Source organism: Artemia sp. Qi Xiang Cuo, chromosome 2 (genome assembly GCF_049724085.1).
Source record: "Artemia sp. Qi Xiang Cuo chromosome 2, ASM4972408v1, whole genome shotgun sequence".
Classification (NCBI taxonomy): domain Eukaryota; kingdom Metazoa; phylum Arthropoda; class Branchiopoda; order Anostraca; family Artemiidae; genus Artemia; species Artemia sp. Qi Xiang Cuo.
Window position 1 is genome coordinate 75,306,040 of NC_142795.1, and position 13,447 is coordinate 75,319,486.

General features: G+C 37.3%; 1 protein-coding gene across 3 annotated transcripts in view; it reads left to right on the forward strand.

Annotated features, from left to right (window-relative positions):
• The window catches only part of LOC148955621 (uncharacterized), a 222,395-nt gene that overhangs the window by 126,248 nt on the left and 82,700 nt on the right, over positions 1–13,447 (forward strand). For all 3 annotated transcript variants that reach the window (XM_089103223.1, XM_089103211.1, XM_089103217.1), the window contains exons 8-9: positions 6,788–7,055; positions 10,809–11,481. In XM_089103223.1, coding sequence (XP_088959349.1) covers positions 6,788–7,055; positions 10,809–11,481 — 941 coding nt within the window. The remainder of the gene's footprint in view (positions 1–6,787; positions 7,056–10,808; positions 11,482–13,447) is intronic.

The following is a 13,447-nucleotide window of genomic DNA, read 5'->3' on the forward strand; positions in this document are numbered from 1 at the left end:
GGCTTGATATGGCCTGAAGAGAAAACTTAATTGCCATAAGTTCTGAAGAGAAAATTGTGAGGTAGGGGGGGGTAAGCGGTAGGAAAGAGACAGGCTCTGGGAGGGTATAACTACAGCACAGCTGCATTTTGTTTCTGTCTTTGAGCCATCTGTGTAAACTTGGGTGTAGTCCTGATATTCTGCCAACTTTCCCAGGAATATGATTTTCATCAGTGCTTTGGGATCATCGTTTTCCAATGCTGATCTTAGGAATAATCAGTTGCAGACAGCCACAGATAATCAGGAAAACAGACAGCCTGCCCTTCTCTTCTATGCCAGGAAGGCAAAAGAATTTCTGAAAAGAGGGCATCTCTGTTGGTTTGTAGCGGACATCAGGGTTGTTGTGGCTAATGATTCCTTTGTAGATAATGTGGTTCTTGGGTCTTATCTTCTTTGCAAAATATATTGCAAGGAGATATTTTCTTCTGGAGTGAAGAGACTGGATCCCCACTTCACAGTGCACAGCTGCAATAGGAGTTGATTTTAGGCAACCAAGGGTTCTTCGTAAAATTGCATGGAGGATAGTGTCAAGTTTCTTCAGGAGACATTTCTTAGCAGATCCAGATCTAAATGATCCATAGTCTATCTTCGATATCACCACTGACTTGGAAATAGTTGAAGCTAAGGCTGTGGGGGGTTCCTCTTCTTCCATGGCAGAGAGCATTAATGAAGTTTTGTCTTTGTTTGAGACTGCCAATCAGCTCATCCAGATGGGGTTTTCATGTCAGTTTTTGGTCAAATACAACTCCCAGAAAGCGTGCGTGTTCTGCAACCACAGTACCTTGTCCATTCAGTTTCACCAGTGGTTTGAAAGCAGCCAGGTCATTTGTGAAAAAACACACTAACTGACTTATGGCTTGAGCAAGCCATATTATTACTTTTTGCCCAAATTGATAGCATATCTACAGCTTTTTATGAGACTGACTTAAGCATGAAGGGTCTCTCCCCACAACTACAACAGCAATATCATCAGCATACAGAAAAAGCTCTGCTCCAAGGACGTTTTCTAGGCTTATATCATGACAATAAACTGAGAAGAGAAGTGGACTTAGAACAGCCCCTTGAGGGAGTCCAATGTCAAAGGCTTTCCTTTTAAACTCTGAGTTGGAGCCCCCCAAGGAGGCCTGAACCTCCCTGCCCATCAAGAATTGGTGGATCCAATTTACCAGTATATCTGGTAAACCCATTACAGATAGCTTTTTGATTAGTTGCCTCATATCTACTCTATCAAATGCTGATTCCATGTCTAAAAAGTATTACATCAACTGCTTTTCCTTTTTTGAAGCTTTGTTTGATCAGCTGCTCTAGTCTAACTAGGGCATCTGTGGGGCTCCTTCCAGGGAGAAAGCCAAGCTGTTCAATTTGGATGTGGTCTGATAATGGGGTTAAAATTCTTGCTTTACTACCCTCTCAATGAGTTTTGCAACACAAGAGGTGAGTGATATGGACTAGTATGAATCAACCAGCTTAGGGTCTTTATCCGCCTTGAGAAGAGGGATCACTTTTGCCTTATTCTATTCAGATGGTATTGATGAATCTCTGACAGATCTGTTGAATAACTCTGTCAGTAGCTCAACAAATGTATCTGGCAAAGTTTTCAAAGCCAAATTGTGAATTCCATCAGGGCCCGTTTCACCAGGCTGGAGCTTTGAAATGGTGTCTTTAACTTCCTGAAAGCTGAAGTGAGAAAAGGGAACAGTACCATTTTGAGATTGAGTTAATGGTGTGTGTATTTACATTCAGAAACTTTTCTAAGAAGAGATTAAGTTTCCCAGTGGTTGAAAAATCTGTAGTCCTTCCCATCTGTATTTCTGCAGGGATGGGTGTTCTTCTTTTTTTTACCTGAAAAAACCTTGAAATTTCTCCATAGCTCTCGAACAGGGGTTTTGTGGCCAAATTTGTCTTCAATGAGCCTTCTCCATCCATCTTGTGTCTCGGTCTTTTGTGTCTTTTTGAATTCTGCTGTATTTTGCTTGAAAGCTATTTTATTCTTAATTGAGGGGTATCTAGAGAAGTTATTTTTTGCTTTTTTTCTTCTCTAGGTAGGCTTTCTGGCATTTATTGTTCCATACAGGAGTAGAATTTTGTCTCTTGAGATGAGGTTGTTTGTACCCTAATATTCTCTCTAAAGAAGCTATGATAGCTGAAATAATCTTATTAGATAACGATTCCACTGACTCATCACTTGTCTTAATATCTGAAGCCTTTTGTTCTAAGTTGTGTTTCCAGGAGTTCCAGAGTTTGTCTTGGAATTTCCAGAATTTCACTGGTTGGTACCTCGACCTTACTGGGTTGGTCTCTATTGTCAATGATGGAACCTCATGGTCAGAATCAAGTCACAGGGTCTCTGGATTTCTACATTATTTGTAATATCTGTTGATGTGAAAGAAAGGTCAATGGTTGAGTACTTGCCTGTCTGTTGGTTCAGCCGTGTATTTAGGTCTTTGGGGGTGACAAGGGACAACTTATTAATGGGTTCCAGGATGTAATTGGTTAGAGAGGTTGCAATTTAATCTTCAGGTGATAGAGTGTCCCATATTCTGCGGTGTAGGTTAAAATCACCACTAAGTTTTTTCACAGGACCACATTCAATCATAATCAATTTGGATTGTTTCAGGGAGAATTTATTTGTGTTTGGAGCGTAACAGTTGGCAGCACTAATCAACTTATTGCCTCCCAGTAGTTTTATGTCCATTATACCAACCTCCATTTCCCATTGTGGACTGGGGTCATGTATTCTAAAAGCTAGGTAATTTTTCACAAGTGACAGTAGGCCACCACCTGTTTTTTGGCTTCTGTCCCAACGGGCAATATTATATCCCTTGAAATCATGGACAGTAGTCTTCTGTTTTAAGAAAGTTTCTTGCCTGACTAAAATCTTTTGGAGTTCTTTTCTTTTGGTTTGGTTAAATCCCCGGATATTTAATTGGAACACTGAAAGGGGACTAGTCATTTGTGTGTGAGGGGGCTAACCTGGGTCTCTGTAGCCTATTTCCACTACCTTCTGAGCTAGGTGTAGCTTCCTTTCCTTTTAGTTTCCTTTCAGGTTTGGTGGGGTGGTGGTTTGTGGAGGGTTGTTACTGGTTGTGGGGCTTGATTCAACTCTGTTTAGGTTTTCAGCAATGTTGGTCAGGCTAAGGGCTGCATTTTGAAGATCAACTGGTGGTATCTTAGAGACTAGATTGCAAAGTGGTGTTATTATCTCGGTCAGATAAGAGATCTGTCTTGCACCGCCTTCAAACATGGTCATATATTTCTTGTTGAGGTCCTCAACTGGATGGTGGTTAGGTGTCAAAGGAAGGAAGGAGTCTTTATATGGACCATATGGACATGTTTTGTTTGTGTTGGAAGCCCCTTCTTCAGGACCTCTGCAGCAGTCCTCATGGGAAAATTATTAGTAAGGGAATAGGTTACAATTGCTTTCTTCTCCTTGAATACTGGGTATTCCCTAGCATTAGCAGCATTATTACCACTGCAGTTAGGGCACTTGAGTACCTGATCTTGCTTAATTGTTTTGAATTGGAGGTATTAATTATGAGTATGTTGTCCACTACATAGTAGGCATCTTCTGCCTCTACGGTAGTTTGAAGCCATGTGACCGAAACCTTGGCAATTGAAGCACTGTATTGCCTGGGAGATAAACTGCTTAACTGTATACCTTGAACCCCAAACAGAGATTCTCAGAGGGAACTGAACATCCTGATTGAAGGTGCAAACCAGGGGGATAACTGATGGCCTTGGGTTTTTAAAGGTCAATGCCACTTGTTCTATTCTATTGTCAACTTGGACCTCCTTGACAAAGTCGTCCAAATGTGTGACTTCCTCAGATGGCATAAATACAATTCTTTTTCTATTTCTGATTAAAGCAGGGTTGGAACTAGGACCAGACACAAACTTTACTTTACAGCCATTTACTGCTATATCTGAAATTGAAAGTATAGCAATAGCTACTGATTGGTTTGCAGCTATTATTATAATGGAGCCATCTGATCCAAGTCTTTCTAACATTGAACTATAATGGCCCCTGCACTCATGATTCTGGAGGTGTTCAAAAAGTGTTTTTTTTTTGTAGAACAATAATTGTTCTACAACCCAATGTCAACAATTTAGTGGTCTCATTTGGACCTTCAACACTAAAGCCAAAATCCTAACACTAGAGTTATTTGGCTCAGGGGTGACAGGACTACTAACTGTCCTGTCAGTCATCACAATAAAAAAAACAATGGGTTAAAAATAAACAGTTAAAACAACAAAATAAAATCACAAAAGAACTAAAATGTAAAATAAATAAAACAAATAAGCTACACGCTGGGGGGGGTGGAGCCCGCAGTCAATAATAAATTAAGCAAGAAAAATAAATCAAAAGCAGGCACAGCACTAAGTTTCAAAGCTGGTTAAAAAGGCGTTGATAAGCACTCTCAGCACTTCGATAGTTGCAGTATGCAGGAATCTGGGAAAATTTGCATCAAGCACGATAACAGTCAAAGCAAGCCAAAGGCCAAAAATGTCCTACAAACGAGTGTACAGGCGTCAGGGATCCCAAGGGCAGAGTCCCTTGTGATTTAATCAACAAACCGTGGCACAGAGCTATCCCTACTTGGGTATTAGCAATTTCGAATATATTTGGTTTATTTCAATTTCAATTCGTCTTTTCTTCTCCTTGCTTCTTGAAATGCTTCTGCATCTTTAAATGCTTCTTCCTCTTCAAATGATTTTGCTTCTTGAAATGCTTCTGCCTCTTGAAATGCTTCTTCCTCTTGAAATGCTTCTGCTGCTTGAAATTCTTCTGCTTCTTGGAATGCTTCTGCTTTCTGAAATGCCTCTGCTTCTTGAAATGCTTCTAATTCTGCTTTTCCTTCGTTGTGACGACTCCTTACCTTGTCGTTTCTGTTTTATTTTATTTCTGTGAACAAACCCCAGTAAATTAAAAATTCCTTCTCATCTGTCTTAGACTATACCAAATACATCTAAAACCTAATAATTAAAATGTCTTTCGATGTAAAAAAAAAAAAAAAAAAAAAAAAAAAAAAAAAAACGGCTGTCGCTGAATAGAAAACAAAATCACTTGCTGCTTGTAACAAACTCATAAAATTAACAAAATAATAACTTTTATCTGTTACTTATGGCGTATATTGTTGCGCAAAAAGGTGCAAAAAGGGTCAAAATAATGTTAAGTTACGCATTAAATCACGTAATCTACCTTTAATCTAGGTAATGTTGCTGATGTCCAAGTGACTTTAAATTAAACTTGAAATAATAACTTTCGAATGAATTAAAAGTTTTATTCTATGCCTTTTATGACCGATTTTCTGCCATTTGTTAACGCCTTTCTATCCCCTTCCCTTTCCCTGCTTAAATGACGAATAAGTTTAAAACAATCTTTCATATCTTCATGTTAAAACAACAACGTCATTTAATGTCATGGTCCTACCTGAGATTACCAAGGAAATTCTGCATTTATTCTGCCTGAACAAACAGGGGAAAGCCTTCTTTATCACAAAATTTAGTGTTTGTTTTAATTTGTTGGTTTTGAAGACGTTGGACCCCAAAAATGTAAGTTTGTTCTCTCGAGAATGTATGATGTTATAGCCAAAAGAATGTTAACAAAAGGGGGCTCATACGCTATGTACTATGTTGTCTATGCTATTTTGCAAGGTTTTTTTTTGTGCATCACTATTGTTTTTTTTTTTGTCGTCGTGTATTTTTATGATTATAGTAAGTCCAGTGCAGATCTCGTCCTATTAGAGATAGAAAAAAGAATCGAGATCAGTTTTAGCCATATTTTATGGTCAAATTTTGCCGTTAACCCAAAGTCACGCTGTATATTTGGAATAGAAAAATACAAAAATGACCAAAACGAGCTTGAATCTGGCTTGTGTTCTTTTTTTATCCTTTTTTTTTCTTTTTTTCTATTCTTTTTTTTCTATTGTATTCTTGTATTTTTTTTTTCGTTATATACTCTTTCTTAAGCTACTAAATGCTTGAAAAGCACATATTTGTATCACATGTTTCATATTCTGGAGGGAGGGGTGCCAACTAGTCAAATGCACTAGGTTTAAAATACACTATATGTTCAATGTTCACATGGTATAATTAGTTATTAACTCTGCCAATAGGCGTTTAAGAACAACAAAAGAAAAATATTTAGAAGAACTGACTCGCATTGATTAATGGAAAGCAGGGAAAGAGTGACAGGTGGAACTTAATCTTAGATTGCGAATCTTGGGCCTATTAGACAGTTTCGAAGGGTAGTAAGGTGTGGGTTTCGAGACTTCTTCTCTTGTTTTTCCCTTTAAATAAGATTGAACAGTAGAATAAGTTTTGCAAATGTTATAGCCGGGATTCGGCCTATTCAATTCTTTTCTTTTTCCCACGCCTCTGAAATTCTAAATCGGTTGAAATTGATGACTGTAAACATATCTTTCTATTCAAAAGTTTGAGTTTGAAATCGCTGAATCATGTGTAACCAATCAATGAAGCATAATCAGAATGCATGTCATAACGGTCACAAAAAAAAGTCGGTTTGCGTCCAAGATGGGACCATAAACTATAATGTTTTTTAATCATTTTTTAAGTAATGGTTTATTTAAAACACTTTTTTTATTAATCGTTTTCAAGTGCACACTTGCCAAACGAATTCTCGTAATATAGGTGATCAATAGATGTAAGAGTTCCCCTTTTACGAACGCTTTTGACTATTAATCTTAATTAAATTATTACGCTTCTAATATCAAAGTCAAAATTCCAGAGACATTCCGAGACGACATCATAAGAGCTTTTCCAGTGCCGATTCGTATAAATGGTCCAACGTATCTGAAAACTCAAGCCTGCATCATGCAAATAAAGGATCTAACGCAGAAATTACACTTGATCGCCAAGAGGGCGGACAAATTACACGCGGGTCACGTGCCTACTCCAGTCTCAATTGTGGCGGCATGAAAGAACTAATGAATTCTTCTGTGGAAAGGAGGAGTCTGGATACTCTTCACACAGACTCTGTTCCAAGAAGATCGACGGTAATTTCTACATTTTTTTTTTTTTTTTTTGTTAGTAACGCGACGAAGATAATAATTGTTTAGATGGCGAAAAAACAAAATCATGGAAGAAAATGGAGTAGAAAAAATGCCAAACATTTCATTGAGATACCTATTCTTGCCATAGTCAGTTTTTTTTTCCTTTTACAAGGTATCTTTAATTATAAATAAGTAAAGAATATATGACTCCGTGGAAAATAAACAACTACAAAGAGTGTTTCATGAAGGCACTGTGGTGGTTAAAAACCAATTTTTGTCCGAAAGGAATGAAATGTGGAAGTTGGAAAAGAAATGTTTGTAGAAGGGATTGGTGCAATCATAACGTTCTGAGGCTTTCCTGTTCCGCAAATCGTTACAAGTTAATATATCTTTTAATAATAAAGTTTTAATAATTCTTATGAAAGCTTAGTTTATTCCTTTGTTCTTTTTAAATTCTGTATAATTGCATTTGCTTCCTTTTCGATTCTAATTATTAATTAGGCGATTTATTTTTTGTAGAATTTCAGAGATAGGAAAACAGTCACAACTTAAGTAAAACAGTTGACCAAAAAAGAAGAAAGAAACAACAACAACAAACTCTAAATAATAAAAATTCGATTATTTCGACTCCACGTCCGGGATCCCTTATTAACGGGAAAACAAATAAAGTTAAATTAAACAAAACATATAAAGAAAAAGATATTCAAGAAACAAATAAATAAATAAAACTTCCATCTTAATAACTTCCAAAATACTGGAGTGTTTTTCAGCATGAATAATTGAGTCTTATCAAGGAGTTTTGAGTTGAGTTATGAGTTTTATGAATGAGTTTTGTGTGTTTTGTTTGTTTTTTCTTGTTGTCTTTATTTATATGTTGCGTTTAGTTTAACTTAACCATATTTGTTATCGTTGATAAAGGATCTCGGACTTAGGATTGAAATATTCAGATTTTTATCATTCAAAGTTTTTTGTTGTTTTTTAACTGTTTTGTTTAAATTATATCGATACTCTCTTTCCTAAATTTCGTAAGTTCTGCAGTGGCATTTGATTGCCATCGTCAACGGAAGTGTTATGCGAGCAATGCTTTTATTTCGCTCTTCACCAATGTTCAAACGTTGTAGTTGGCATTGTTTTACATTATTATATGTGACTACTTTCATGAAAACGTATGGAAAACGAATGAAAAGTACACCAAATAGCATAATTGTGTAACCTCTCACTCCTGAACAACACGCTCTCACTCCTAAACAATACGCGAACAACAGTTCTGTGCTTACAAGTGATCCTGTGTGATAATGACAAACAAGTTTCTTGTCTTCATGAATATCACAAACTTACTCTGCCGTGGGGATACGGCACAAGTATCCAACCTCACCTTCTGAAGATGAACGGGCTTTACGATTATTACCTACAAGTCACTCCGGGATAGAGAAGTAGTCCCCAAACTGTGAAATTTTGAAGCCTCCTCCCACTGTTACTATAAAGATCAAATGTCCAATGCTGTGTAAGCAATGTTTCCTTAAATATAAGTACAGACCTACAAGATTTGAAGTAAATCCAGGCACTTTTGTGTACAAGCTACTTTTGCGACGAAGTTGAAGCTATTCAGAAAAGGGCAGTAGCAATCCTAATCTTAGAATAATAGATCATGTCCAAACACTGGAAAATCTGTGGCTTGAATCATTATGAGATAGGTCCAATCACTTGATAATGTCTTTTGGGGAAATCTTACTTGCCTCCCCTCAGCACCGCCACATCTTACCACCATATGCTGGAAAGAATGTCCGGATTAAGTTTAATCTGAAATTATATCCCATGAAATTCAAGTGGTGTCGAAACTTGTCTGTCCGTTATAATATGGGAGTGTATAATAAGTTGTAGTGATTTAATATTTGTTGCGTAAGTTAACCTTGTGCTAGAGTGTATGTCTAAATAAACTCAAGTCCAAGCTTAAGAAGAAAGGTCGGACTTAGAAGTGGTGTACGCTTCTGACAATCCACCCTCTTTGTTCTTTTGGTCAAAGATACTTGCCCCAAAAGTTTCAAGCAGATCTGAGCTCTCTCCTGCAAAGGTCAGAGAAGTGTCAAACACCTCTGGGAATCATAATTCTTATATGGCAATGACTCAAGGTACTTGCCAAGTAGGTTTTAAGCCCATTGGTAAAAAAATTATCTTTCTGCTGAGATATTGGTGATGGGGGGAAATATGTAGGAGTGGTCACGAGTACACTTTACACCCCCTATTACACAGATTTCAGTTAAAATAAGGAGCTACAATTCGAGCTTTCTAATGAAAAGCTTTTTTTTTGCGAATTTAGAAGGCCAAAGAGAATTTTTTTTACAGGAATGGAAGGCTCATAGGTTCACCTTGGTTTTCTAATCATAAAAATTGAAAATATTTACGTGATTTTGCTTCAAATAAGGTCCAACATACCTACCTTTCTTTTAACTTTTTGGCTAGACCGGCCACTGGTCCACTGTGTTCCTCTTGTCATGCATGTAAATTGTTTTCTTGTGCGATTCCAATGGGAAAAATGTTCAATATATCAGTCTTTTTGTTGGGTGATTCCGCTTCAAACAGTATACAACATGCATGCCCTTGTGCTGAAAAGTTGATGATGGTAAAGGCAGTGGGATGCTGCAAGGGACAGTGGCCTGCTTTGATTTTCCAATTATACATATTGGTAATCTGTATTTGATTTCGCTAAAAGGATGCTGTAACATTCCTATCTTTCTGTTTAAAAACTTGGTGGTAGTAAAGATGGGAAGGGAGTGGGCTACTGGAGGGATCACGGCTCCACCTTGTGCTTCGAATAATGCAACTAAGGATTTATTTTTTCAGCGATTACACTTCAAGCAACTTGTACTGAAAAGTGGTCCGTGTGAGTGGCTCTTTCACGGACTGCAAAGCCATTTGGTTCTCCGTTAAAAGCTGGAGATACAAAGAGTGGGGGGGAGGGGTCATTTGTCTATTTTAAGTCTTTTGTCTAGCCTTCCTCAGTAAAAAGGAAGAAATAAAGCTGATTCCAATCCCCCTTTTTCCCAACTTAAAACCTATATTTAAACAATTTGCATTATTTCCCTTCCCCCAGTTGCTTTGGGGCTAGGCCATCCTTGGAGGTATATAAGTTGGGCCTTTCCTTTGTCTTGAACAAACTCAAACTAAAACCATGCGTCTTGAACCCAGTCAAGACTTTACACTGATTTCTGAAATATCTTACATTTGTCAATTTAGCGGTATAAAGTATTTAAAAAGTTGTGTAAAATCTTTGACTGGGGCCTCGGAACAGGGTTTTATTTGTCTTTGAAAAAACCTCAATGGTGTATGAGTTAAAGTAGAGTTTCAAAGTCTTATATCAATGACGACTATTTAAATCTGCTCCACCGTCCTTTCATTTCTTCAGATCATGTTTTTGTAATCAAATGGAAAAATTAGTTCAAGCGGGCAGGCACAAGCTCAATAGCTCCCTAGTGAACTACAAGGCATAGAGAGAGAGGGGGGGGGGATATAGCACTATGAATGCTATATTAATAGAGTTGAAACTTTATTTTAATTATTGTTAAGCATCTTGATAAGTAATAAAAAATAGGTAGGCAACACTTAAATATTTTATCTGGATATAGTGCCTTTAAACCGAGAAAAAAAAAGTATAAAATTGGATTAGGTTGAAAGCTTGTAGCAGGAAAAGTTGTTTTGTTTAAATAGGACTTGGCAATTTTAGTGTCCTAAAAAATCAGGAATCTTTCTTATTTTCAGGCTAAAGCACCCCAGAAACCTCCTCGAAAAGTCAATACCAGTGAATCTGACCACATGAACCGACGAACAGCATACGAACTTATTTATCTTGCTCATAGTGGAGCTATAGATGGGATCACCACCGTCAAATCATTCGACTACTCAGATAGTAGTCGAATGATCAGTAGCTGTTTTGACAGTATTGACTATTCCAGTTCAATTCCTGAATCAGATTGTCAAGAAATGAACACCGAGCATATTGGTATAAGACCTATTTACACAAGTAAAGTTATTCTAGATACAACCAGTTCAAATTTTGATGAATCTCATTATACTAGTACTAGTAGTTTCCTTTATGCTCCGAAATCAAACAAGCCCGTACCTTTACCTAGAAAATATTTAAACCGAAGTTATGAAAATGTTTTGGATTGTGTGTCATCAACGCCTTCTTCAACACAACTGTCAACTCCTGAACATCCACCGCCACCTCCGGATTGTGCTGAAAAAGACATATTAGCTCAGCTTCCAAAAAGGAAGTCAAGGGACATTGAGACTGAAACCGACATGCCTTTAGATCTGTCCCGAGACGATAGTCTTAGCTGTTACTATCCGGAATGGTCAAGTCGTTGCAATAGTGAAACAAGTATTAACGCTGAATGTGTTGAGGAATATATCACGGATTCACCATTTGAAGGTAAACTACTTTTCGTTTGCTTGATCAAAGATTATTATTGATATTCTTATTATTGCTTTGAAAATTTTGCTTTATATTTGAAGCTTGCATATAGATTCATATAAAAGAAGTAATGTTGTATTCAATGTTGCATTAAATGGTGATGCAATTTATACGAAGTTTTTGTAGCTCTTCCCTCTTTGGTCTCCTGACTAGGGTTTCGAGTTGACACTAATGATTTTTTTTTTTTTTTTTTTTTTTTTTTTCTTTTTTTTTTAGAAGGAGAGTGGGATAAGTGAATTTGAATATTGTTTTGGCAAGATAAGGGCAAAGTACTTATCTTTCTTACTTGTGCTTGGATCAGGACACAAGCTATGTAGCTCTCTCTGGCGACAGGATCATGCAGACTGTTGAATATTACAGGTTACGGTCTTCGGTTAATGGGGCAAAAATTTCGAACCATGAAGGATCCCATCGGTGACCATGTCTCCGGAACCCACCAATCGGCTCGGGGTCAGATTTGACGGTGTTGAGCCAAGTTTTGGCTTGTCCTCCACGTCGTTTCCTCCAATCAGGTGCTGGTTTGCAGCGTAAGCTTTGATTTGTAAGATTTTCGGCCGGTCTTCGGCAAACAGGGCTGAATCAGGACAAGTGAGGATATTTTATTCAGTCCTCATTTTTATTTGAATTTTTCACAAATGTTTTGTTTATTTATTTATACCTATCGTCCGACAGACTCCGCTGCTAGTTGTAAATAAATATCAAGCGTAGTCTACCTCACCTTCGACCAATGTATAATTCCATCTGAAACTCGTCTGGTATTCCGCCAACAAATCGTTTAATAGAGGATTTTTTTCTTGTGTGGCAAAGTTAGGAAATCTACAGCTCAATCTCATTTTACCATCTCTTTAATAAATTTCTCCGGTTTTTCTTCTTTCTTGAAACTACTACTACTACTAACAACTCACCGCAGCAAAAAGCCGCCTGAGGCCAACACAATTACGCACACTCCTCCTCCATCCCAATCTATTCAAAGCCTCCCTTTTTACACCCGCCCACGAAGTTCCCATTTCCTTTAAATCTTTCTTTATGACGTCCTCCCACCCCAGACGAGGACGACCTGCTATACGACAAATGTGGTTCAATACCGCTCTCTAGGGCTATAATGAAAGAAAGGTTGAGGTGGCTAGGGCACGTTGTGCGGATGAAGGATGACAGATTGCCGAAGATTGTTCTTTTCGGCCAGCCGTCTTTCTTGAAAAATGAACTTTAATTCATGCAATAGTGAGATCTTTTATTAGTCATGATCAAAAAGTAATGAATTATAACATACTCTTCTTTTTCTTTACCATTGAAATATTGTAATTTATTTTATGTTATAACGCACATATCACAGATATAACATATATACCACATATTATAACTTACGTGTGAAAAGTTGCTTTTCTGTGGCATTATGTCACAGTTGAGCCTCCGGAGCCATATTCCATGTGGTTCGGTCTTTACTAGGTTCCAGCTAAGAAAAAGCCAAAGACTTTTCCTCTGTGTTATATGTATGTTACTGTGAATGTCTGAAATCTGTTTATGTCCAAAATTCTTTTTTCTCTTCTTGGATTCAATTAGCTTTGCGAATCAGCTTTTTCAGTCATATGCAAGCTTTGATGATAAAAGTTAAAGTTAGGTTAGGTTTGGTTAGGTAAGGTTAAATTAGGCTATAAACCTCAAAAATGGGTTAAAATCTTAACTTAACCCAACCGAACCTAACTCGTCACCATCAAACCTTGGATAAAACTGAAAAAGTTGACTGGCAACACTGACTAAATATCAGGTTATATACGCTAAATACAGTTTAAAACTCCAAGCTAAAAGAGAAGTGTCATCAATACCTCCAAAAAGCCACAGTGTGTGTTTAGGTTTATCACTGCAATGTCAGTAATTTGCTTAAGACGGCCTAACACTCCACACTTTTTGTCGTTTCATACTTTTT